Source organism: Adelges cooleyi, unplaced genomic scaffold (genome assembly GCF_023614345.1).
Source record: "Adelges cooleyi isolate 19-005CV unplaced genomic scaffold, UGA_ACOO_1.1 ACOO_flye_CR_arks_rails_tigmint_CR_PRNA_9, whole genome shotgun sequence".
NCBI classification, from domain to species: domain Eukaryota; kingdom Metazoa; phylum Arthropoda; class Insecta; order Hemiptera; family Adelgidae; genus Adelges; species Adelges cooleyi.
This window is the reverse complement of record NW_026096579.1, coordinates 6,048,205-6,074,249: the sequence shown is the minus strand read 5'-3', so window position 1 is coordinate 6,074,249 and position 26,045 is coordinate 6,048,205. Positions and strand designations below refer to the sequence as shown.

The window sequence follows — 26,045 nt, the reverse complement described above, 5'->3', positions numbered from 1 at the left end:
ACATTAATTATTTTATATTTACTTCCTTTTTGTAAACAATTACATAAATTGAATTATGTCATTCTCTGTAGTTAATACATACTACGTTTTTTACTATTGAAATCAGTACTATTAACTATCTGTAAGAAATTATCACATATATTTTTTTTTAACATTTAGACTCGGTAAAAAGTTTGTGGAAATGGCAGAGAAAGTCAAAGTACCCGAAGAGTCGGAAGAGAGCAAACCGGAATGATCGGTTTTCCTGTATACATTTATCTGTCTAAACTCACTACTACTATAATACAATCACAAAACATTATTACCACGACTTTGTTTGAATGTATTTAGTCGTTGTATCCAAGCGGACCAATAAGTAAGGCATAATTCTTTGGTCAGTTTAAATACATTGGCCGGATGACCGTCACTGTATGCGATAACGACTAAGCCTTCTTCAACCTACAGTAAAATAAAGTCGATTTAATACAATTTTAGTGTTTTTTTTTTTTTTATGTTTACTTCTTCCAATGACGTAAAACTTACTGAAAAATTGAACAAAAATAAAAATTGTATTAGCCTTTTGGAGGCTTCAAAGTCTCACTTGTTAACTATTACTATTACTACTACACCCAGTTAGTTGTTCCACTGATTTAGTACTTACTTTAAAACTATACGAAGGGTCGTTGTTCACGGCGCCCATGTACGCAGCTAATTGGATGGGAGCATCGAAGGTAGAGTACAAACTAGGTTTGGGCCGAGATGATTTTTTCCATTCTATTACCACTGGTGTGTTTCTATGTTTTTAAAAGCATATAATATATTGGAATCCAATATTATATTATTGTATATTAATACCAATTTGTTACCTATAAAACGCAACGCAATCGACTATACCCTTGTACTCGAGATCGTTGTGTACCACCATTTTTTCCACTAATACTGCTGATGAAATATTCGGAATGACGCATTCCAAACTTTTCCAACAGTTTTCAACTTCGGTATAACTACTAATAGAGGGTTCTTGGTCCAATAGGTATGACTGAATTTTACTATGCATCTGACTGCCCATGTCCATTTGTTCTGAAAACAATTTTTATATTCTAATATTCTAATTGTATTGTTAAGTTACGATTATGAACCTCTGTTAAATTTGATAAACCCTTCTTCTCCTAATTTTTCAATCATGCCCTTCTTCCAGTTTTCCAATGCAGCCCTCGACTTTTCTGACATTGTCTCATTAAGGATGTATGTAACGGAAGGAAATTTGTAGTTTGAAACATTTTCTCCTGTCGTATCACACAGCTGAGCAAAGCTGCAGCGGTCTTCTTCGATTAACAATTGCTTCGAATCATTTACGAAACTGCAATGGTCTAAAACACAATCATTTTTTTTTTTATACTGAAGTTAAAAAAACTAGCAAAGAAAAGTTACCTTACTTTTTAGATCGTTACTTTTCGAAATACTAATGTTTGACTGTATGTTCTTAAGGAAGTCGTCGTTTTTTTGTTTGTTATCGGTTTGTATACGACTTGTAGCATATATACGTTTCTTTTTTATTTTGCTAGTTTCCAAAAGATCTCCAAACATTAGCTTGCTATCTCTGTTCATTTTCTTAAACAGAACACCTAAATCGCTTTTGGATTCGGTAGACACTGGACGAAACAACACACGTACACTCTTCATGATGCATAGATATTTTTCAACACCTATAGGTATAATAATTATAAACTGTTAATCCTTAATAACTAATCCGGTAAAAATAAGCGTCAGGAATTTATATTCTTAATGCATGGTCGGACTGGCTCTTTAAAAGAAAATTGAGTTAATTCATTTTTTTTTTTTTTTAACGTTTAGTTGCCTTCAATTTTGGCCATATTTAGTCATACATTTATTTATTTATTTAGTACCTAACCTCAACAGAGTTGTTAAGTTTAATTCAATTAAAAATAAATTCCAAATTTTAAATGAATAGGTTAAATAGAATTTCCAGGGGAAATAAAAAAATTATGTAGTATACTTCAGTACTTGCGAGTGACTACTAGGACAGAGATGAGGTTCTAATTCCGGTGAGAATGTTGAAATTTAACTAAAACCATGATTGAAATATACAAGTTTGTTGCACATATGTATCCCCTCTTTATGGCAAATTATAATAATAATAAAAAGTCCTTATGAGGAATTTAAATATGTTTTCATAGTCCTTATCGCATTAGTAGATCAATCGGTAAACACATTAAAGTGTCTATGCGTAAGCTGGACAGAGGTAGAAATTACGGATTTTAAATCGCCTAATAATAATAATAGATTTGTCCATTCTGGATTTGAGAAACTCTTACTATTTCTTCGGAATTTTAATCATTCTGACGAAAGCAATTTAAACACAATCCAAATTATCAGAATAGAGAATCATAGATTGTACTTAGTAACGTTATTTAGTAGATATGAAAATACCAGTAAGATACTTACACAAAATTTAAATAATTATTGGGGAATAATTTTGACCACCGGAACTGAGTTGATTGAATTAATAATTTAAAAAAAAAAATTTCACATCCAGAAGGCTAATTAAATTAAAACGTATACTAAGCTAAATGGAAGGCATTCCTTGTTATTAATTTATTCAAGTCCGGTCTATGCAGAACAAATGTGAAAAATATACTCTGCGAATTATTATTATTTATCATATACTTCTGTCGTTACTTTTTAACATAAAAAACTTTGGAACTAAACAGTAAACTGCATTCAAATTTATTTGTAATTTGTATTGTAAACTACACGTGTCTAGTGTGATTTTCGCGCCCACAACAGTGAGCAGCTGTGATAAGAAACTGTGATAACAAGTTGGACAAATATTAGAAAATATTCGAACATTTAAGCGCTATGAAGGTTTGGTTTATAAACAAATAAAAAAAGGCCACATGAAAGAGATTTACAACGAAATTGTCAAATTGCGATTAAAAGTAAAGCGTATTTTACTGAACCAAACTTATGTTTAATTGAGATACATTTTTGAGAACTTTATATTATTAAATAACAAATTATTTATTATTTTTAAATTTGAATATTTTATTTTATAGCATTTCATGTAAGTAAATAAATTAACTAATTATTTACAGTTTCAATTATTTTTATTGTTCAAAATGAAATTTGTTGTAGACAAATATATATTTATTTGATTGTATGGTTTTAATAATTGTTTTTTACCTAATTATTATTTTAACTTGTATTTAAAGAAAAACAATATTGAAGTAAAAAAATGAAAAATGGATTTTTGTTGAAATTGTAAATAAAATTTTAAATGTTAAATATTATATTTTAAATTAACTTAAAAGATTTTATTTAAATATATTTTTACTTTTATAAATATTTGAATTTGTATTGTCCGGGTTTGCTCTTCCTTAAATAATAATTTGATAAAAATGTTCTTTATCGTGAAATGTAAAATTTTATTGGTAATGAATAGTAAAATAATATAAATGCAAAATGTCTTAAATTTTTTTTATATATTATGTAAAAATAAAACAATTACACCTTATTTTTTTTTAACAAATTTGTAGTCTTATCAAAAAAATATTTCCACAGCCACAGTTTGTAAGAACTAATGTATAAACCATTGATTATAACTATAGCAATATAGTATACGTATAATCAATGATGTTAACTAATATATATTAGTCTTTAAGCAGAGATCATTTAAAATAATAAATTTTTATTGATCAAATTAACGCTATTTTAGATACTCTAGTGGGAGGAAAAAATCAACACTGTATTTTTTATATATATATATAAAATATGTAAATATATTTGTATATAAAATATTTAACGTGAATGTGTCAAAAGTCATTACAAAGTCATAATCGTTATTTTAACGTAAGTTAGGTAAAAATCATTTATTTAGTTATGTTTTACAATCGATCGGATCGGCATCTGGCAACAATAATAAATAATACTGTAAATAATATTATAATAGTCTATAAAAAGGTAGTCTACTTGGAGTACATTTTAAGTACGTTTTAGAGTACTACTAAAAAGGTAGCAGCCTCGAAAATAAAATAATACTTTAAACAAAAAAAAGAATAAAAAGCTAATATTACAAGTGCGATTACGTACGGAAGTATAAATGCTCGAGCAAGGTTAGTACTGGCAAAAAATAATTTGATAATGTACATAACAAAAAGTATGTGAAACACATCTTATAAGTTTAAAATACAAATTATTTAAATATATGTATAACATAAAAATTAAAATGTTAATATCGCTTTTACTAATTATTGTGCTATCAACTTAAATGATTTGAATTTAAAGATTTTTTTTTAGTATTGTCTTAGTGTATAATATTTTTTTTAGTTTTTTTTTCTTTCGTTACAACGTTTAGTAATTGTATAAGTGCACTTGTTTTTAAAATTAAAAATATTTAACAGTAAAATTAATTTGCGTTTAAAAATTAATTTTAACTTCTATATAAAATTTGCATTTAGTTATAAAAATAATTTATCTTTTGCAATCACAGAAGTGACATGTACAAATAATTATACATTTTAAAAAAGTTAAAACAATTATAAATTAAAAACTATAATAATACTTTTAAACATGTAATAGTACAGTCTAGTGTTCATAAAAATATTTTTGTTAAAAAAATATAACATCTTCGCTTTTAGCGTTTTTCATCGCTTTTCGTTGTTCTTCAATTGCCTTTTTTCGAGCCGTGTCGTACTTAGAATTTGAAATTACTGGCTTTTTCACTTTCGTTTTTACTTTGACAACATTTATAGGTTTTACAATGTCTTCATCTTCAGGCCAACCCTTTTCACTGAGCTCTATAATTTTATTCATTTCTGTTTTTACCTGATCGATTTGGATTTTGACCATGTCCCAAAAACCCTCGAGATCATTGTCTTTAGGTCTTGAAACATCATCAAGCGCACACGATATATTGCTCTCACATAAACCCAGGAACTGTTTGATTTTCTGCGACATTAACAAATTTGATTTGCCAATGGCCGCTTGTATACGAGCTTGGCCGTATTCTGGAGCGATTGGTAATAAACAGTCTACTTGTAATATTAACTGTTTAATTAAGTCGCATTCTATATTCACTAAATTAATAAAGTAGTTGCCACCATAGACTACTTCGTTATCGATACTGTGTTGAATTACAGTGGGCTTTTGTTTCTTTGGCGACCCACATTTATTAATTGCTAATTTTGCCCGAAATTGAGGATTCAGAAGTTTCAACACAGGCAAATCAATATTTTCTGTTTGGCATACAACAGATGTTGGAATGTTATTTGATCTTATTTCTTTATTTGATATTTTTACAGTAGAACCATAAAGCCGTTGGATTGTATTAACAACAACCGAACTAGCTGATTCGTTTCTATAATCGACAGTGTCGGTTATCGTACATTTAGATACAAAGTTCTGTTCGTCCATATTGGTGTTGGCAGTGCGTAGGTTAATTGGACTACAGTCTCTCGAGCGGCTCTCTCTCTTTTTACTATCGTATTGTGTCAGTGAAGAAGTATAGCCATTTATGCACCTCGATATGTTTACATAAGACGGCGGTTTCACCTTGAACGATGGCTTTTTACCCGGTCGAATGGGATCGTCAATATAGCGGCTGTCGGTCGCTTCTCTGGTACTCATTACTGCAAGGTGACTCGATTGATAATTATTTGATCATCAGCTTCATAATTCCTGTTAAATGCACTTAATTAAAATATTATCTATATCTATTTTGTTAAGAATTTTTTTTAAATTTTGTTACTTTTTAATAATTAATATATAAACAAAGTATTCAAAAACAATGGTAACTACGGGATACTGATCAAACATTTTAGGAACAGTTGGACACTAAAACAATGTTGAAGTATTTGTGGGTCGTAACTATACATATAATTTATAATCAACAATATTAAATATTACTTTTTTTTTTTAAATTATTACTACACTTTTTTATTTGTTGTATTGTACCCAAAATATTAATAAAAACAATTTTCAAAAAAATGACAAAAAAAGGTCATAACTAATATCACATCAGATGTTTGAAAAATAGATACTTTTAAAAAACATTAAGCTGCAACTGTTCTATTTAGTTTATATTTTTACTTGAAAAAAAACAGCTATCGTTAGGATTATTAAAAACAGTAGACCTCCTGTGAGAAATATTAAAGGACACTAATATGACATAAACATTGACATTGAGCCAACAGACTGAGAAAAATAACGGGTTTTTATTTTTATTACTGGGCGTAAGGGCAGCTAATATGGTACATTTTTATAAAACGATTAAAAGGGGATATATTATTTAAAAAAAAACCAAGACACTATTGAATTTTCATAATTATCATTTGCTACGAGACAGGACAACACATTTTTGATCTGCAATATTTTACGGCATTCGGTGTTATCAATATCACATCTATGGCCACGGATCTAATAGTGATACTTATTTCGAAAATCATGTACTTTTAATAATATAAATTTAAATTTTTTGTTATGTAAAAACATAAACACCGATTTGTATGTCGAACAAAATGCCTACATCGTTTTGGTAACTGCGCCCACAGTTAAATACAAATGTTTTATAATTAAAATAAAGTAATATGCCTCCAGGCTAGGTATAGGTAATTCGAATTTCAAAACATTATTTAACATTAATATCAGTAAGGAAATTCTCGTAACGAGTTAACGGAACAAACTTTGACATAATTAAATCAAGCGAGGACACAACAGACGATTGTAAACAGAATGATATTGACCAACTTACCAGTAAAAGTGTCAATGCCCCACAGTATAATTTTGTTATACGTACACAGTGGGAATCTGTGGAGGAACAAACCCGGCGTTTCAATAAAACGTTTAAAAGGAAACTCGAAAACAAACACTACGTTGAGCAAATCTATTAAACTATGTCGGTATTGTTTAATTAAAATAATATATTATTATAATAGTAGCACCGTTTTGACGAAACGAACTACACTTAACACTTAAAATAGATTATGAAATTCCTATACATTTAAGCAGAATTGCTTTTTGGCCATCTCGATTGTCATTTCACATTGTAGGTTATGTTTTTATTGGTGTTTTCTTTTTTCCTCCAAGGAATTCCTCCATGACAAGAGAGACAGGTATACGCCGCCGACGTGTGATTGCCGCGGAAACCGGCAGAAAACCGGCGGCCATTTTTTGTAAGAAAAAAAAAACCCACAACACGAGTCCCCGGGCGTACCTGTCTGCTTTGCCGCGGTTACCACAACAGACGTTATCTGTTCTTATCAGAATCCGGAAGATAATAATATTATGTGATATCAATGTCCTGCTCGCAGTCTGCGCACGTGATGAACAGCCGCGATCTGAGGTGGTTTTCGACAGGTAAAAAATTACTAAACGAATTCATGGTATTCATATTCTTTCTCTGTCAATTATTCATGACGTACATGATCACGTCGTCGACCGCGGTTTCCGAGGAATTTTCCAAAATGAGCGTTAACGTCGCTTCGGCGGTGCACAAGAAAGCCAACGGGGCAAACAACTGGATGAAATTCACCAACAACACCACTCCATCGCCTGCCCTTCTCAACAAAACCGCCGTCCAGGTATGACAATAATATTTAACTTGGTACCTTAATATATTGCACGAGTCGTCCTTACAGCCTGATCGGTCACTTTGTTCTGGGCTTGGTTAGAAAATTAATACCGTGGACTACAAAGTCTAAGATCTTCTCTGAAATTGAATTCCATGGAAGTTCAGATGTTTTCAGCTATTTGAAATCTTGCGCATTCTGAATCTTTAATTCGCGCAGAATTTGCGATGTTAACATCATTTGTATTTATTGTGTAATTTGTTTAAAAGCAAAAAATTCTTGACATTGTTAAAAAACTGATGTTTTTATTTCTTTTTATAGAATCCGGAAAAGAAAGACATTGAGGTTGTGGCGATCGATTGTGAAATGGTCGGCATAAATCCTGACGGGCAAGGTAATATGTTGGCACGAGTTTCTATCGTCAACTCCAAAGGGGAAACCATCTATGACAAGTTTGTAAAACCTACACAAAATGTTACCGACTACCGTACCCCGGTTAGTGGTGTTCGACCAGAAGATATCGAGAATGGTGAAAATTTTATCAGAGTCAAAAAAGAAGTTACACAACTTCTGAAAAACAAATTGTTGGTTGGCCACGCTATAGGACACGATTTAAAGGTATTGAGGCTCACCCATCCTAAACACATGATCAGAGACACTTCGACTTATTGGAAGTTTAGACAGCTGACCGAAGGTCGCACCCCTGGATTAAAACGTCTCACGTTGCATTTTCTTGGTGCCAGTATACAGGATGGCGAACACAGTTCCGTGCAAGACGCTAAAGCAGCCTTACAATTGTACATGTTAGCCCGTAAAGATTGGGAGATTATCCTGAAAAAGAGGAGAAGTCGCCCAAGGAACGGAAATAAACCTCACGGCCAACAGCGTAGAAAATAGTAATAGTTGAATTAATTGGATTATTCGTTATTTTGCTAATTACGTTTAATAAGACTGCTACTATGTGTGGACAATGCCAATAAAGAATAAGAACATTTAAATTACATTGTACCGTTTGGTATTTCTGTCACAAACCCGATGAGAAACTATTTTTACTTCGTTCACTTTAAAATTTGTTTTTTTAAGTGATTTTCAATTAATACTGTGATTTATGTTAATCAATAACAGATATTTTGAAATGTTGTAAATTAAATTGTAATTTAATTTATTTGTAAATAAACAATGTTGGAGATTCTGGATTAATATTATTTACTATAGTTCATTTAATAACTACTAAATAGATATTGTAAAAATTAAAAAACTCACCAACTGATTTAGTATTGGTATATCCTTGTTTTTTTAGAAATTAATGTACAAATATTTTGTTTGTCAAACAATTTTAAGGAAAATCGTTGACCATATCACATGTATTAAAACAGCCGACTAATTGTTGGTGAAACAATTCTGTCTATTTTTGTTTTATCAATATTTTTAGTCCAAAAAGTATTAAGTAAACAAAATGTAAAATTATAATAAACATTTTTAAGTACAATATTGAAAGTGTGACCCCAAAACTTATAATTTAATTTTTTAAAAAGATAAAAATAAAAGACTATATTAATTTTTAAAATAAATATTATAACTTTATTTAAATTATCATTTTTCTCATCCAAGTCTGTATTTAATTCGTGTTAGGTAGTAGTTTTTCAAAATATTTTTGTAGGTTATTTTACATCATTCATTTTTAAATCGACCAGTCGACATTTTTAGTAGAATTATTCTCAACTTTTGAAGTTAAACATACATACGTTCTTTCTTTTTTTTTTTATTATAAAAATCTGTGGCAATGCTTTTTATTGACTAAACCCCAATAAATCAAATACACGATTATTAATAAATACATTTTTTACGAAAAGATTTGTATTTCATATTAATTGTTTTTAACATTCGGAGTTTTGCATCAGTGTTTATTTGAAACTTATTTTGACTATATCAATTTTATATATTATTAAATAATTACTATCAGTTAACATAATTATTTCATAATTCCCAAAAATGTGTAACCCTCCGTCCGTTATGTGTCCCGATCACATGTTGATTTTTTAAAGTTTTTATAAAAAAATATTTAAGATTTTAAATAAAATAAACTTATATGTAATTTTTTGGAAGACTTTTTTAATTGAATTGTAGGTGTTTTTGGTCATGTTGTGCTACATTGAAAACAAATTTTAAATAATAACAATGACAGCGTAACTGATTTAATGACTATATGAAAAATTATAATACAATATTTTGTTGTTTTCAAAATAAAAACACAAATATATAATTTTTAAATGAGTTAAACACACAAAGCTTAACTAATATTTAAAAAAAAAAGGACTTTTCTTAAATTATTTTGGTCCCAACATGTCTTCCGGTCGAACCCACTTGTCAAACTGTTCTTCGGTTAAGTATTCAAGTTTTAATGCTGCCTCTTTGAGAGTCGATCCGTCCTTGTGTGCGGTTTTGGCAATTTTAGCAGCCTAAACATAGTATATTATGTTATTCAAGTCATAATGGACATTTATCGTTTGATATAAGAAATTCAAACATAAACAAAAAAAATACTTGCCTTATCATAACCTATGTGTGGATTAAGTGCAGTGACCAACATGAGTGAGTTGTTTAGGAGATCCGAAATTCTCTCTTTGTTAGCTTCGATACCGACCACACAGTTATCAGTAAAAGAGACACAACTGTCGGCCAACAAACGAGCAGACCTCAATACGTTGGACACAATCAGCGGTTTGAATACATTCAACTCAAAGTGGCCGTTACTGCCTCCGACGGTCACAGCTACGTGATTGCCTATTACTTGAGCACAAACCATTGTTATGGCTTCGCATTGTGTAGGATTTACTTTGCCTTGATTAAAAAATTGTACAAATTAAAAATATGTTTTATAGATTATAGGTTTTAATTTTTTTTTTTTTTTACCCGGCATAATACTACTTCCGGGCTCGTTCTCTGGCAAGGATAATTCGCCAAGGCCGCTGCGTGGGCCAGACGCTAAAAATCTAATATCATTTGCAATCTTCATTAGACTGCAAGCTAGTACGTTCAGTGCACCCGACACTTCGACCATAGCGTCATGAGCAGCCAGAGATTCGAAGAAGTTTGGAGATTTTTTAAACGGCAAATTTGTCAGTTCACTGATTTTGACGGCACATTTTTCTGCAAATCCCACTCTTGTGTTTAAGCCCGTTCCAACGGCCGTACCGCCTAACGCCAACTCATACAGATGTGGTAGAGTGTTTTCGACTCGTTTAATACCATTCTGCAGTTGTTGTACGTAACCACTGAATTCTTGTTCCAACGTCAAAGGTGTGGCGTCCTATAATATACAAGTAGTAACATAATAGCGGAGAAAATATGTTCTTTTGACAAACAATATTTCTAAGTGTTTATGGCATGATAATGTCAAGTGTTAAGTTAAAGCAGCAAACTTTTCATAAATAATATTTAAACAATGATGTTTTTATTGCTATTTTTCTTAATACAATAATGCTTATCTTTAAAGAAATTAGATTTAGTGTGGATTAAATATCCTTATTAAGATAGATTAAGAATATTTAATTTATGGTTTTAAGTAAGACTTATTAAATTATAGATTCTTAATTATCTACTTATTAGTAGATAATTTTTATTAATTATTGATTTTTTTAATAATTGGGGTTTAAAGTTCATTTTTTTTAGTAATTAAGTGCATTTTATACATTATTTTAATTTTAAAAGCATTTTTCTTAGTTTGATAGAAAAATATGATTTTTTAAGACCTTTGGTAGTTTGGAATAATAACTATACAGGTTAACTAAAATCCAAAATACCTATAATAAGACTATGTTAGACTTTTTGACTTAGCACAAAAGATATGAATTGCTACCTTATTCATGAACTAATAGTTAAATTTGAATGAGTATAGTTTTTGCTTTTAAACTGAATATTGATTGCATGAATGTTCAAAAAAGGAACCTACAAAACGTTACCTACAAACTTACTTGTGTGTGAGTTCGTCCAATTTTAATTATGTTCGAAAACTCTTTAGCTTTCTTATCTAATGCACAATGTAGGTGTTTTAACGAAGGCAGTAATAAATTATTAAGCTCCAATGCGACAGCGATATGCATAGCGGTCGGAAATGTGTCGTTGGAACTCTGACTTTTATTTACATGGTCATTGGGATGAACCGGAGACTTTGATCCTAATACGCCACCCAAAATTTCAATAGCTCTGTTGCTTATCACCTAGGTGAAAAATAAACATCAAAAGATATACAATATGCTAAGTAATTAAAAAACAAAATTTAAATAAAATACTTCATTTGTATTCATGTTTGATTGAGTGCCAGAACCGGTTTGCCAAATAACTAATGGAAAATGACCCTCGTTGTAAAGTTTACCACTGATTACTTCATCGGCTGCTTGACTTATGGCATCCGCAATTTTGGCGTCTAAACCAAATTCTTTGTTCACTTCGGCTGCAGCTTTTTTCAGTATACCCATAGCGACAATCACAGGGTACTACACAAAAAAAACAAATTGTTAGGCACAGAACCCTTAAGGGTAGATTTAACGCCAATTTGACTTCTATGTCGATTAATGTTTCAGAGCAAATAATTCGTTCTGGAGCGTAATATAAATTATAAATTTAATATTTATTTTGTTCCAGAATGACAAAATGTTTGATTTTGGAACACCAAACAAGTACTTAAAATAGTCAAATAGGCTATAGTTCCGGAATTGACTCATGATCACAGCACAGAACTACATTGTTTAAGCAAAATTTACGGAATAATTTCACCATTATTTTATTGCTCAAATATATTCCATAATTTTGAATAATTTGTCTGGGAACTAGAAATACATTCATGCCAAATCTACTTACAGGCATTTGTTCTTTTTCGCCTCCAATACGGAAATTCATCGTAGACCTTACGGTTTGAGCACCGTAATAACGATCGTTCGGCACATCGAGTTCGCCAAACGTGTCCGATTCTTTGCGAATGCCGACTTCGGTGTTGGACGCCTGAAAAACAATTAGGAAAATATTTCAATTTGCACTATTGCAAACTTGTTTCCGAGTTACTTACCATACTTCTTATTGGAAACTTCAATTTTACAGAATTATTATTGTACTTAACGACGGTGGTCATTAAGGCCGGTTTGAACTGAAGCGTTCTGTACAACTGACACGCCCTCATGTTTCCGTTGATTATTAGGTACTTTCACTAATCGGAAATTTAGTATTTACTAATCCGTGTAGCGATGATAATATAATAATGGTATTTTGTATTATTATAAATGGAAAAACGGAAGGAAAAAAATGATATGAAAATAAAAAATTGTGCAACGGCCGCTGTGTTATCACATTTGATCAGCTGTTCGAAAATTGGTACACCGCCAGTTGATAACAGCTGCTATAGTATGCGTTACCACCGTACGGTTACCGCGACCGTGGTCGTGTTCTCGCTTGTTTTGTCTGTGAGGGGCCGTAACTTGAAAAAACGATTTTTATTTTTTACACACGAGAAGACGAAAAAAAGGTAAAATTTCCAATTATAATACTTTACAAATTAGAGTAAGTCAATTCTTTGTTTCACAAATTTTGTTTTACAAACTCAAGTGTTGGCCGGCAGCGAAACGCCGGTATTTTTTACTGTGTAGTGTAGTAGCTTTTTGTCTGTTGTAGCAATTAATAATCTAGAAACAATAAAAATTAATAGTAGAATTTTTATATTTTAGATAGACAAACAATGAAGCCCAGAGATCTGTGCGATATTGACGACTTAGCGACATCATTGGTCGTTGATGTTTATCTTGGATTCGTCACTCACAAAATGGACTTGAATTTTAAAGAAATGTACAAGAGTAAGTCGCGTCTAAAACCAGTAATTGACAATTTCATACAAAACCAAGACGTGAAAAAAGCCTTCGAGTCGTTATGGAACAAAGATTATATACCCGCTTCGTTGTACAAAGAATCGTGTAAAAAAATGGTTAAAGATCATTTAGAAAGATATATTGGAATGTTTTATTCAGATTCCGGCTTTCGAATCGAACCTTGCCATAGATACTCGTTGGAAAACAAAGTTGGCGCTAAGGTCTGTGCGACCAAACATTGGGACAAAGATGATGTTATTAAAAGGTTAGTGGGTTGCGTGGCCGAGCTCACTGAACAAGAAGAAGACGATATTTTGCAAGTCGGCAAAAATGATTTTTCTGTCATGTTTAGCTGTCGTAAAAAGTGTGCTCAGCTTTGGTTAGGGCCGGCGGCATATATTAACCACGACTGTCGAGCGAACTGTAGATTTGTTGCCAACGACAAAGGCACGGCCTGTGTTAAAGTCTTAAAAGATATAAAACCTGGTGAAGAAATCACATGTTTCTATAGTGCAAATTTTTTCGGTGAAAATAACGCCAATTGCGAATGTGTTTCTTGCGAAAAATTGTTCAAAGGAGCGTTCAAAAATATCAAACAACACATAAGGACGGGCCGGTACAATTTCAGACAAACTAACGATCGAATCAAGCAAACGTATCGGTCACCAGAGAAAGAAAAAGTGATCAAGGAACCGAAGACTCCAAAGAAAAAGAAAGACAAAGTCTTGGATCCGGTGACGCCTGAAAAACAACCTGAAGTCGATAGAGGCGAAGATCTACTCGGATCCCCATACACTAAAATTATTCAAAAGACTAGAGGCTTAGATTTATTATCTAAAACGCCAGAAAAATAATTTTGTTTTTTATTTTACAACGTAATGTATAACACTGCCAAATATTGTTCAATCTAATGTATATTGTATAGAAAAATTATATTTGTATCCCAAAGGCAATTTTTGTGGTAAAATCGGAACAGCCATCATTAGGTTTTACTCTTGATTTTTGGTAAACATAAAAATATATTTTCAGCGATTGAAAACTTTAACAAACATACACGGGAACCTAACGACGGTTGTTGTATTCCTCGTGTAAATTTGGTAAAGTTTTCAATCCCAAATAGAAAATATATTATAGTAAAAAATGTTTGGCTGTTTCGATATCAGCACTGTCATCTCAAGGGTACGTTATTTACTTGTCTACTTCATACACGATGATTATACTTAACAGTATTTTTGACCCGTATTTTAATACAAAGACTTATTTTTGTTTTTAGAAATTAGATAATTACTAGTAAAATTAATTTTGGAGTTATTTTTTTTAATTCAAAATGCGCAATGTTGTTTTTTTTTAATAGTGTCATGATATTTTCTCATAGTATTACAAACGTTTAATAATAATAAATGTTTTTTTTTTTTAATTTTAAATTTATACTTTATTACAAATTAATGTTTTTAAATAAGGTAAACAAAATGTGTGCACATAAAACAAATATGTAGTCTATTGGTATTTATATCGAATATAGGTTTATTGTCTGACTCTTTTTTCACCTAATATTGGTGTTGTTACTTTAATATTTTATAGAACACATCTTTCGCAAATAAAATATGTATAATATTTATCTATAAATTTAGTTTACACAAATCGACTGTTGGGCCATTATAAAAAAAATATTTGTGCATTATTCTAAACCAACACTAATCGCTAGTTATGTTTTAGTTTAAGTGTTGTTGTATAATTAGTTTGATCTTTTTTTTTCTATTAACAATCAACATTCAACTTGTCTTTAAGTCTGGCGGTACATTTAGAATTTCTGAAGCCTACGACGTTCAAGTTACATTTTGAATGGCTCAAACAAATCAAATTAGTCTTAATCAATCACCATTTAATATGATATTACTTTGAGAAGAAGTCTTCGGGTTGTTTGTTTATTTCAGTAATTACATTGATCAAACATTTATTTTAAAAACTATAGTACATGTATATGATTATAAATATCAAAAAAATAAAAGCACAAAAGTTTTTAATTATTAACAATTTATTTTTGAAAATGGGGGGAGGGGTGGAATGCCACAAACGGTAATTTTAAGTAAAGCAATATGTTTAAAAAATGTTTACATTATTCATGCAATTACTTTTAATAACACTAAAGTCGGTAAGTCTAAATTAAGATTTTTCAAAAATTGCCTATACTTTACTCCTTAATAAATGAATGGTGTAGCGTCCTCTACTAAGTTCTTAAGAATACTCAAATATTTCTAAAATCGTACTGTTCAAAGTAGAAGCGTATTATGTTTTTGTAAATACGAATAGAGCCTATATGCGTTATTAAAGTTGAGAAAAAAAATCAAAACAGACACCGATTTCTAGTGTTAATATAATATACAGGTAAGTAGGTAACGTGTTTACATTTTATCTGAATTGTTTGGTTTTAGTGGAAAATACTGTCTATACAATGCGCCCTAATAAACGTTAGTGTAGCGGAGCAGTGACGGTTCTAGCGTACGGGTAGGCTGGGCAGCTGCCCGTATCAAAATTTTGAACGAATTATAAAAATATAGTTTATATTACCTATAATTTATTATAACATTATATGTTTAACTACATTTTGCATAAAAAACAAAGAAATTGCCCGTACGAAATTTGAGTCCTAGAACCGCCCCTGTAGCGGAGGCCGCCCTTTTAGTATTATATTCGAAAAGTATTCGACAGTGTATATATAATTTAGTATGTAGTTATTACTTATTGATGTATTTTTACAACTTTGAACAATAATATATATTAATATCAAATTGGCATATCGCCATACCACAGAGTGGAGTAAATCAGAGCGGACACTTTACCCATTGGTTTCACTTATCACTTTCATTTAATCCGTGGCCATACCGATCACCAACCGGCTCGGATTTCGGATGATAAGAAAAAACCACGGACCTACAAAGATATTTCTTTATAGGTCTATGGAAAAAACCTTATCAGTTATCACAACAAATTGTAATATAAACTATTATTGTTTTTTTTTCTTCCACGGCCGAGACAGACATGCGCGCGTTTTTCCACAGCCCAATAATTTCTACGGGTCGATACAGATGCGCACCGTCCGTGTGCCTGGAGTCTGGACCTGCTAAGTTCAAACGCCTTACCGACGCTTTTATACACGCTGTAACCGCCGTACCCACCAAACTCCCAGAATATTATACATCCGATATTTGATCGGATTCGATCTATTGACTAACTATTTGTTTTTTATTTAAAAAAAATCATGGCCTCGTCGTCGAACAACGATCAGCAGCATTATAGCCTGGAGACGGAAATTGATGCGTGCACACTGGCGTCGAGTCGGAACCCGCTGTTGTGTTTTTTGTGCGAAGACTACTACAGCGACCCGGTAATATTGATATGCTTTCATTCTTTTTGCGCGAAATGCATCAAAGGCCGAAACCAGGAACACAAAATAAGCTGTCCGCTATGCGGGTAAGAGAATTTGTCATATTTTATTATTAAAAAACAAAACCAGTAAAATGTACCCACGATGGTAAAAAATTAATCAACGCGTGCCTGTAAGACGTATAAATTAAATTATAAACAATACAGAAATCGCGTTATGTTAATTTTTTTAATTAGTACTTACCTGTCAAAATAATTCATTAAAAGTTGAGCTCCACAACGTTGCTATTGTACATTTGTACTGATAGAAGGGGAAACATAATGAGATATTAAAAAAAAAAAACTACAAAATTACTCTTATTTTGGCGTCTCATGTACGTCCAGAGTTGTGGAAATTCTTATTTGAATAATTTTTCCACGATTTATTCGAAAAAAAAATTTGTTTTCCTATGGATACTGGGTTTATATAATTTGTAATACATATTCTAATATATTTTGCTATAAAAATATCATACATTAAATTTTATGTAACGTTTTTAGGCTATACTTTTAAGAGGACGTGATACCCCATATTTTTTAAGGAGTTAGGTGTAGGCAATTTTTTTGCAACATCCTAATTTAAAGCTTAAACTATAATGTTAAAAATTTTAAAGGTGTTGGTTAAAAGTTTGGTTTGCTGTTTGGGTTCGATCACTAAAAATCAATTTTAACTATTGGTAAACTACTGTTAAGATATTTGACTTTGGCTATTTTTTAATTGCAATTTATTAGATAGTTGAATAATTAAAAAACGAAATTTCAAGATCCTAGCGCGCTTTTTTTTTTTTTTGCACAGTTACTTTTTATAGAAAATTTTAATTAAGAAATACTGGAACTATGAGAGGTTTTCTCGAAAATAATTTATTTTATGGGGAAATCAATAAAATCATTTTTTTAATATATTTTAAAAAATCATTATAGGCAAATTACTGTCCAAATACCCTTGGGAAAATTAAAATATATTATAAGTACTTATAGGAATATTTTTGTCAAATAATTCCTACACAAAAGGTATTTAATATATAGGTGTACTTACTGTGCTCAAGTTAAAAAAAAACACATAATTGATTTACTAACCATATTTAGTATAACATTCCTTTTTGTTTTAAATATTTTCATTGTATGCACATATTTATGTAAATATATATAAGAGTGTAAAACTAAAGTAATAATTAATTTGTTTCGAGTTTAATACTGTCTACAAACTTTTGTTTTCACAAGTTTCAAATGGCATTTCCCTACTGATAACGTGTTAACTATTCGTATTTTAAAATTACAGCAGCTGCTGGTTTAAAGCTGTAATATTTATATTGTCCGTGTATGTAATTTAGAACCCAGACTGCATTAAAAGAAGGCGTTCAGTTGCCACCGCCGGATCATTTGATGGTGAAACTTATCGAAATGGTTAACGTGGAGAATCCACCTTGTGCTAATTGCGACAAACGCGATCCATCTTCAATGTACTTCTGCTCTACTTGTGGTAAGTTACAAAACAGTATGCAAATAAAAAGTAAATAATAACTATTAGTTTTTGGTTAAGTATTCAACACTTAAAGTATTTAAGTAGAACTTTTATGACGGCTTACATAATAATTTTGATTATATTATACAAACTGTTCAATGTTATTTAAATCTAACATTCGTATTGTAGTCATGTCATTTAAAAGAAAAATATATTTATGTGTATGAGAAGTAGGAAATAAATAAGAATAGTTGAAGGAGTTTTTGAATAAAAATAGCTTGAGCGGGTAAGAAATAGAAAAATGTCAAGTTAAAATTTTGTTATTAGAAGGCTTCGAACGGAAATAGGGAACCTGTTGTGTGGTAAACGGAGTAGAGAAATTTGAGTATTTAGGATCTGTTTTGCGAGAGAATGGTGGAATCTAAGGCGATACGGTAGGTAAGTGTGGTTGGATGACGTAGACAGAGTCAGCAGAGGTCATGCTATCTAACATGGGTTATAATATAATTAACTGATAGTAATAACATGATTAAAGTTGCCGTTATTGTGTTTTTGTTGTAAGGCCAAGCACTGTGCAAGCCGTGCCGAGAAAACACTCATCGGGCGAAAATGTTTTCAACCCACGATATCGTCCAAATGACTAAACGCCTAGCAGACAAAACCGAAATAGTAAAACATAATATTATTACTACACAAAAATGAACACCGTTTAATTTGTATTCTTTTAGTGTCCGAAGCACGACGAAAGGATTAATTATTTTTCAAACACTCAAAGGCACGTGATATGCACAAGCTGTGTACGAGAAAAGCCGTTAGAGAGTCGCAAAGCTTGCATGGACATTGACGAAGCGTACAGTCAAAACCTGAAGAAACTGGACAGAGCCTTGTTGGTATGTCTTTGTGCAAGCACAACGATAAGTCCGTTAAATGGACAACACCAATAATACAGCCTAATCATATTTTAGTCCGTGTACGATATGCAAAGCTCGATTCGCGAAGGCGTGGTCGCTTGTCACACACTTTTAGAAGAACTTAGGCAAAATACAGACACAGAAAAAATGACCATACACAATTTCGTGCAAACCCTACACGAAGCGATTAATAAAATACAAACGGACATGCATTTGGAAGTTCAGCGGTAAGTGCGCATTTTTAGAATATTATTATAACAACCGGGCATGGTCATGTCTTCTTGACTCTCGAACGACCTTCTGAATTCAGTTTCCAAATCCGTATTAGTGAAAATACTAAAGAATTTGCTGCAGCACAGATATATTGCCGCGACTTTATCATTTAAGAGGAAGTGTGAAAAGATATATATTTTTGTTTTAAAATTTGAATGCCAAACGGCTTACAGTTAAAACAACACAATAATAATTTTAATTTTTTAATAAAAATGTTTATAAAACAAGAAAAAATACGCGTAATAAAGAACACAGAAATGATCTACATACCTATTAAAAAAAAACACTGCTGTATTGCATTATCCTAGATAAAGGTGCATTATTTGCAAAATTAGTTGAAATTGATCAAGGACGCAACACCACCTATTTATTAAGAAGTAAAGCCTCGTTGACAAGAGTTGCTAACCTATCCTAATATGTTTTCATCTCTAAATATCCAAAATAGAAGCATTTCGACATGCAGGTCAGCTGACTATCTAAACATTCCGCACTTACGAGGAACACATAGGGAGAATTCTACTTCGTACTGAGTGTAAGCAAACCACTTATTTAATTTGTGTAGTCAGTAGTTTTAGCGGACAAGAGTAGACGTTGACAAACGAAAACAGCTATAGATATATTGGACATATTAAAGTAACAAAATAGATTAGTTTTAGATAGTTACGGAGTGCCTGTGTTATGATCAAAATAATCATGGAAGTATAACGGTTCAGTAAATGTTAAGATTTATAGGTAGCTTACTATTCTACTAGGTGAAATGAAATCACGAGCACGTTTATTAGATGTATAGTTGAAGAACTCCAGCAATATCAAGAACTAATTTGAATACAAAGGACTAATTTGGCAGGGTTTGCGAAAGAATAAGCAGTAAAATTGTTAAAGAAATAGAAAATTTTGGATTAAACGGAGTAGAAAGAAGCACAAGTATAAAAATAATAATATAATAAAAGGGCAGAAGGTATTGATCTATATGCTAGGCTGGACAAAAGATATATCTACTTTGGTTGTCGTACCAAAAACAATGTAAAATATTGTACAATAGTATTATATTTATATTATTATTAAGGAAATATTTTACACTAAAATTTGAGTGTTTCTTTTTAGATTTTCTGGATTTTTTAAAATTGTTTTCATTTGGAAGTAAAACTCACAAAACAAAAATGAAAAAAATCCTTTTGCTTAAAAAAAACATAAAATTCTACATAGACATTGGAATTCGCTTTGAACTCGGCAAGGAAAAAGTATTAAAAAATAATAAAATTAATAAAACGTTCATATCACGCTGAAAATGATGTAAAATGCTGTTTTATTTACATCTTTGGAAACGATCTTAAAAATTAACTATACCTATCTGTGTCAAAATTCAGATTCGGATAAAGTGCATGTATACTAATATCAGTCGCGCCCCACTGTACATTAAAACCCTAAAAATATGCCAGCCTTGTTAACTATACCGTCATTTTCTACTACAAAATACAATTAAAAGGTGAATTAATTAATACCTGCGAATTATTTAAGTCGTTTAACTATTGTATTTCAAAACTTAACCCATCCTTTATTATACTACCAATCGAACACAATACCCATGTATTTCCGTTTGTTTTTTCAGACAATATGAAATAAAAGAAAGGGCTTTTCGCAATCAGCTGTTGACATTGAGCGCAGTACTTCCAATTTTGCAACATCACATTCTCCTATGCAGAAACTTTGTGTCGAGTTCAAATAAATATTATTTTCTCGAAATCGTGTACCTGATGCTCGACCGTTTGAACACTATTGTGAAGATACCACAGCCAACAAAGTAAGAATCGTGCTTGGCATCTGCTGAAATGTAATAAATTGGAAAAAAAACCCTTACCCGAGTATGCGTTTTATTTGTTTAGGCCATTGTTGACCAGTACTATTAAGACCAATTACCGTTCGGAGTTTGCCCAGTGCTTAGAACCTTGGTTTGGCCGAATAGATACTATGGATTCTGGAATCTACGAGTCGTCGAGGAACTTGAGTAGCTTGACTGCTAAGTCGAAAGAAAATTTGAGCTTATCTCAGTCCTCGTTTCCATCCAAAAAACAACATTCCGCGTTGAAAGCCAAAGCGTTGGAAGGCGAAGGTCCTTTCTCGAACCACTGTAGAAGTTTCGATTCGCAAATCAAGGTGATTTTCATCCTCGACAATGTCTAGTAGCTAAATCGTTTTTGTTTATAGAAAAATGCAAGTGTCAGGCGTGAGCTTACATACAAATTGTATTATTATTCTTCAGGAACTGGGAACGCAATTGAGCTGCGTCAAAGACCGTCTGAACGAGCTGCAGAGGGAAGTGCGAGCCCTCCAAGGTACCAAGTCACCGGCCGTACCGCCTTTGATTCTGCGCCATCAAAATATAATCAGAGATTGCCTGCGCTTAAACGATACCTTGGAACGAAATCGCGTGGAACTAGAACGGTTGCGATCTGTGTTCCAGACAATTTGGCAAGAACAGTTGTACAGGATCCACGTGGAACAAGATATCTTCCATTCCCAAGTGAGTATTTAAGGACAACATAATGAACACCAAGACGTCTAATGTAAACATTTTGTCAACGTGTTGCTATAGATGTCCGATATAGTAAGCTTGCAAAGCGAAGTCAAACAATTAGCGACGCTTGCACAACAGTTGGATCCATACGTAAAGCGATTGACGGCTAAACCGAACAATAACGAAATGTCGGATTTGAAAAATTTGTTGGATCGATTGAGTTCCCTGCAACAGTCGCAAAGGTAATTTTTGTCCTCTGTCTCCGCCGATCATAGTTTTTAACATGCTAATGTAAAAACAGCTTAAACAAGCTGCGGTTAACTAAGAAAATTCGTAGGATTTTCTGCGAGACTATTTTTGTCATCTACGATTGGATCTTTGACTTACATAAAGGCATTAGTGCGAAATAGTATTTGTTCGTCATTACTAATCTAGGTTTTATTCCCGCATGTCTATTAGCGCATCACGTTTACCCGTAGGTATTAAAAATTGAAATTCGTCACTTGAAATGAATTACATGAAACTGCTTTGTCCCACCGCGATTATGTCTTGAAATCGGCATGTAATTCGTTTTGTTCTCATTTATTGATATACCAATTTTTTCCATCATATTGTTTGTAGTATTCTTTAGGTATTTTTTCTCTATTCTTCCTAATTTTTGCTTCTACACACACAGTCTTCATAACTGCCACAACGAATGGTCATCTCTCACCTGACTTTGATACTTCGTACACGTGCTCGAACAATTCGAATACAATACAATCTAACATGGGATATTTTAATACTAGATTTTCGATGGGATGTCACAAAATAGAGTCGCATTGTATGAGCAGCTCGTCGCCGTTGTCCGAAGCTTTTTATGCTAAAGACGCTCGTCCGGACACTCCAGTCAGGGAAAAAGATCAACAAATTGTCTACATTCAGAAAATGCAATCGACTAAAAGCGTACTGTCTCACATCGTGGACAAAGTATGCGTCCGGGACAAAACGTTCCAGGAATTCAGGGAAAGGAGCAAGTCCGAAGGGCGTATAAAAGATTGTCCGACAAGACCGAAATCCAAAAGCGGTAAATACATAATATAATTGCATAATTCCAAAACATTATGTTTCGACGACCAAGTATAATTATTACTTTGTTTACACCAGTCGGACCGGAATGTGTAAAGAACACAAGAGCATGTTCCTTGTACCAGATGGTAGATATCAGGGACATACGGAATTTAGCAGCTCAGTCCACTTCTAATATCCACGAAAAGGTGCCGATATAATTAGGCACAATCCAATGGAAGGGTATACTTAATATGTTTCGTTAATTTTTAGGATCTCAACATGGAAATGTGTGAAAAACTAAGAGAGTATATGAAAGAGCACCTGAAGAAAAAAGTGAACATTGAAATGTTTGATGACGGTAATTGTTATGAACTACCTAATTAACTAATTATTGATGTATGATTTTTATTTGCAATGAAAAACCGCCTTTGTTTTGTTTCAAGGGTTTTGCCGGGAAGATAGCAAACAGTTTGAATACGACGAAGGGATACTGGGAGAAGTTGAGACCGTTAGCTGTGATGGATCAAAAATGTATAAACCCCAAACGGTTAAGGTACACAAGAAGAAGTCATCGTCCGTCCAAGAGCCTGCAATCGTACCAGTAGCTGCTCCTAGAAAATATAAGCGGTATCCGCATTCAGATACTGAAGACGGTGCAATGGCCTCGGTGTGTCAAGAATCTATAACGTTCAGGTAACCGCCACAATGCCACAATTATTATTTAATGGTGGAACCAACGCTATTCAATTTTAAAATGTTTTTAAAACTTTGGATATTTATCATAAACATTGAAATAAGTATACTAAGATAAGTTTTCATTCCAATCTCGTTTGTCAACTTGACACTTTATCTCTGAAGCCCATAAAAAAAAATTGGTTTAGAGTTGAGACCGATCTTGTTTTAGTCTATGCTAGATTCCTTGCCTCGAGGCGTTTGATTGTGCTGAAATCACGTTCAGATTTTAAAATTTATTGCTTTGACCCAACTTTGCCGACTTCTTTTTTATACTCATTTTTACTTTAAGGTGTTTTATTGGCTCAATAAAAATTGCCCATTCCTAGAACATTCACTATTGTTCCAGGCGAATCTCCACTCCCGACGATAAGACAGCACGTACGTCCAACTCCGTTCGCTGTCGTTCCAAGAAAACCGGTCCGGTGCGCAAACAAAGGTCGTGGGAGACATTTCCAACTAGAAAGAAATCAGCGACTCCTGAGCCGAGCAAATTCTGCCACGATCCGGAATCGTTTCGCAGTCAATTCGACGTAAGCAATTTCCAAGACGGACTGAGGAAAGCCGACAGTTTCGAAGGGCACGAAGAAGCCGTTAGTTCCCTCGTCAGGGAATGTCAAAAAGTCCGGACGCTGGATAAAAAGTCAAAAAAGACAGATCAGGTGTAGAGCCGCGCCGTTTTAATTAAACTATAATCCTTATTTATGGGTAGTTACAGGTTAGGTTGGATTGGGTCATAAATCCCTTCAATATTAGTCCAGTTATGTAAAATAATAATCTAAGAACAAAATCATTTTTTAATGCTGTTTGTCAACAAACGTCAGACCTTAAAGGCAATTTGAACTTACGAGTGATGGCATACTTGCACTGCGTGTACATTATTTGCACAATATGAAGTAAACTTGATTTTTTGTTAAAACCGTCCACGAACACCGTCCGTCGTGATATTTTGTTATCTTTTTTGTTGTTGTAAAAAAAAAAATGTATAACCTATGTAAGATAGCGCATAGAACGTGTAAGCTGCAATTCGTCAAAAACGCTATAAGTTAATTCCAAGGTGATTCAAATTTCGTACTAGGGATCTACACCAACCGGATTCCTATCCAGTAATAATTGCACTCTTCTCCCTTATTCTTTTTCGTCTTATCTCACAAAAACGGATCCTATTTCTATTGGGTCGGTTAGCCCAATCTGTTTCATCTAAGGTCCACCCACTTCTCAATCGGTCCACTTATGTCCCACTACCGTGATCTCTCTAATTTGTTTTACTAACCCACTCATTTTTTCTGTTATTGACGCAGTTCCCAAATTTCCTCAATTATACTCATTCCTTATTCTGTCATTCATTTTTTCTCTGCTCTATTTAATCATAACCGGTTTTCTACTTCTTACTAAACTCTAAGTATTCCACTTCCAAGTATTTATTCTGCAGCCATTTTCCTCCAACTACTGTTTCAGTTACTCCTATGTATTTCCTAATGCTTCGGTACTCTCATGCACATGCCTAATACTTGAAATCACTTCGGAATTTTCTTTATCGCGAGTTTGACTAATTTCTAGTATTCATCGTTGGGTTCATTTTAATTCATCGCAATAACAAACGCTAACCGAACATAGGCAGTAAACTAGAATTAAAATAACTTTACCTTGTTTTTTTTTTATTAGTATATATGAATCTTAAATAAGTTGATTTTTGTATTTATAACTACCTTTTTGACAATGTGATCGAGTGTGATTTTCCAATGAAATATATCGTGTTGAATCAAACTATTTGTTTTGGTATTCCAGTATTGCACAATAGCAAATCACTAAATTGTATAAGAATTTTGCGTGTCTGTCCTTAATGTATGAGTGGTAAAACATATCATATTTTATGCTCCTTAAAATAATATGGTATTGGCAGCAAAACATACAGCAATTTGTTATCAAATTATTGCTGGCTAACTTCATACTGATAATAACAACTCATAATTTTCTTTTTTTAAAAGTACAACAGCATAATATCATTGTATTTAAACGAGTATGAAGTGTTAGTTTTACTTTTAACAAAGCGACAAACACACGGTTTTAGTTACATCCACGATTCGTGTAGTTAAACGTAAAATATAAACACATATTAATATTATTACTTATGGTTTGGATTTCTTAAGAATTGTGTCTGTAGGTATTTCAGTTTAAATATAATTTGGCAGTTCTAGTGACAATTTTCTATAATGGCAATATGAGTTACCGATTGTTCTTTTGCACCACTTATCTATT

At 32.3% G+C, this 26,045-nt stretch overlaps 6 protein-coding genes across 8 annotated transcripts; 3 read left to right on the top strand and 3 right to left on the bottom strand.

Annotated features, from left to right (window-relative positions):
• On the bottom strand, positions 1 to 2,787 carry LOC126846798 (mitochondrial genome maintenance exonuclease 1-like). Its single transcript, XM_050586596.1, has 6 exons — positions 2,446 to 2,787; positions 1,416 to 1,685; positions 1,119 to 1,349; positions 846 to 1,059; positions 641 to 773; positions 1 to 438 (listed from the first exon to the last, which is right to left on the bottom strand). Exons 2-6 carry the CDS (start codon positions 1,660 to 1,662, stop codon positions 289 to 291), a joined length of 975 nt encoding a protein of 324 aa, XP_050442553.1. The 5' UTR covers positions 1,663 to 1,685; positions 2,446 to 2,787; the 3' UTR covers positions 1 to 288.
• Positions 2,788 to 3,786: 999 nt separating this feature from the next.
• LOC126846404 (uncharacterized) lies at positions 3,787 to 7,012 on the bottom strand. The gene is made up of 2 exons (XM_050585767.1): positions 6,749 to 7,012; positions 3,787 to 5,676 (listed from the first exon to the last, which is right to left on the bottom strand). The coding sequence occupies exon 2, from the start codon at positions 5,623 to 5,625 to the stop codon at positions 4,609 to 4,611; it is 1,017 nt and encodes a 338-aa protein (XP_050441724.1). The 5' UTR covers positions 5,626 to 5,676; positions 6,749 to 7,012; the 3' UTR covers positions 3,787 to 4,608.
• A 278-nt stretch (positions 7,013 to 7,290) lies between these two features.
• On the top strand, positions 7,291 to 8,770 carry LOC126846621 (RNA exonuclease 4). The gene is made up of 2 exons (XM_050586313.1): positions 7,291 to 7,577; positions 7,887 to 8,770. Exons 1-2 carry the CDS (start codon positions 7,293 to 7,295, stop codon positions 8,460 to 8,462), a joined length of 861 nt encoding a protein of 286 aa, XP_050442270.1. The 5' UTR covers positions 7,291 to 7,292; the 3' UTR covers positions 8,463 to 8,770.
• A 965-nt stretch (positions 8,771 to 9,735) lies between these two features.
• On the bottom strand, positions 9,736 to 12,880 carry LOC126846518 (fumarate hydratase, mitochondrial-like). The gene is made up of 7 exons (XM_050586003.1): positions 12,631 to 12,880; positions 12,426 to 12,566; positions 11,858 to 12,061; positions 11,540 to 11,785; positions 10,479 to 10,875; positions 10,114 to 10,406; positions 9,736 to 10,024 (listed from the first exon to the last, which is right to left on the bottom strand). The coding sequence occupies exons 1-7, from the start codon at positions 12,739 to 12,741 to the stop codon at positions 9,893 to 9,895; spliced, it is 1,524 nt and encodes a 507-aa protein (XP_050441960.1). The 5' UTR covers positions 12,742 to 12,880; the 3' UTR covers positions 9,736 to 9,892.
• Positions 12,881 to 12,976: 96 nt separating this feature from the next.
• Positions 12,977 to 14,971, top strand: LOC126846519 (histone-lysine N-methyltransferase KMT5B-B). 3 transcript variants are annotated; one of them, XM_050586004.1, is made up of 2 exons: positions 12,977 to 13,083; positions 13,283 to 14,971. In XM_050586004.1, the coding sequence occupies exon 2, from the start codon at positions 13,294 to 13,296 to the stop codon at positions 14,272 to 14,274; it is 981 nt and encodes a 326-aa protein (XP_050441961.1). In that variant the 5' UTR covers positions 12,977 to 13,083; positions 13,283 to 13,293; the 3' UTR covers positions 14,275 to 14,971. The 3 variants fall into 3 exon arrangements, with proteins under 3 accessions (XP_050441961.1, XP_050441962.1, XP_050441963.1); XM_050586005.1 differs by having other exon boundaries at positions 13,047 to 13,118; XM_050586006.1 differs by having other exon boundaries at positions 13,072 to 13,186.
• Positions 14,972 to 16,517: 1,546 nt separating this feature from the next.
• Positions 16,518 to 25,536, top strand: LOC126846977 (RING finger protein 207-like). The gene is made up of 14 exons (XM_050586894.1): positions 16,518 to 16,891; positions 18,175 to 18,323; positions 18,868 to 18,974; positions 19,034 to 19,195; positions 19,271 to 19,443; positions 21,099 to 21,290; positions 21,373 to 21,643; positions 21,750 to 22,010; positions 22,083 to 22,246; positions 22,793 to 23,070; positions 23,151 to 23,260; positions 23,325 to 23,412; positions 23,498 to 23,747; positions 24,136 to 25,536. Exons 1-14 carry the CDS (start codon positions 16,680 to 16,682, stop codon positions 24,452 to 24,454), a joined length of 2,736 nt encoding a protein of 911 aa, XP_050442851.1. The 5' UTR covers positions 16,518 to 16,679; the 3' UTR covers positions 24,455 to 25,536.
• The last annotated feature ends 509 nt before the right edge of the window (positions 25,537 to 26,045 follow it).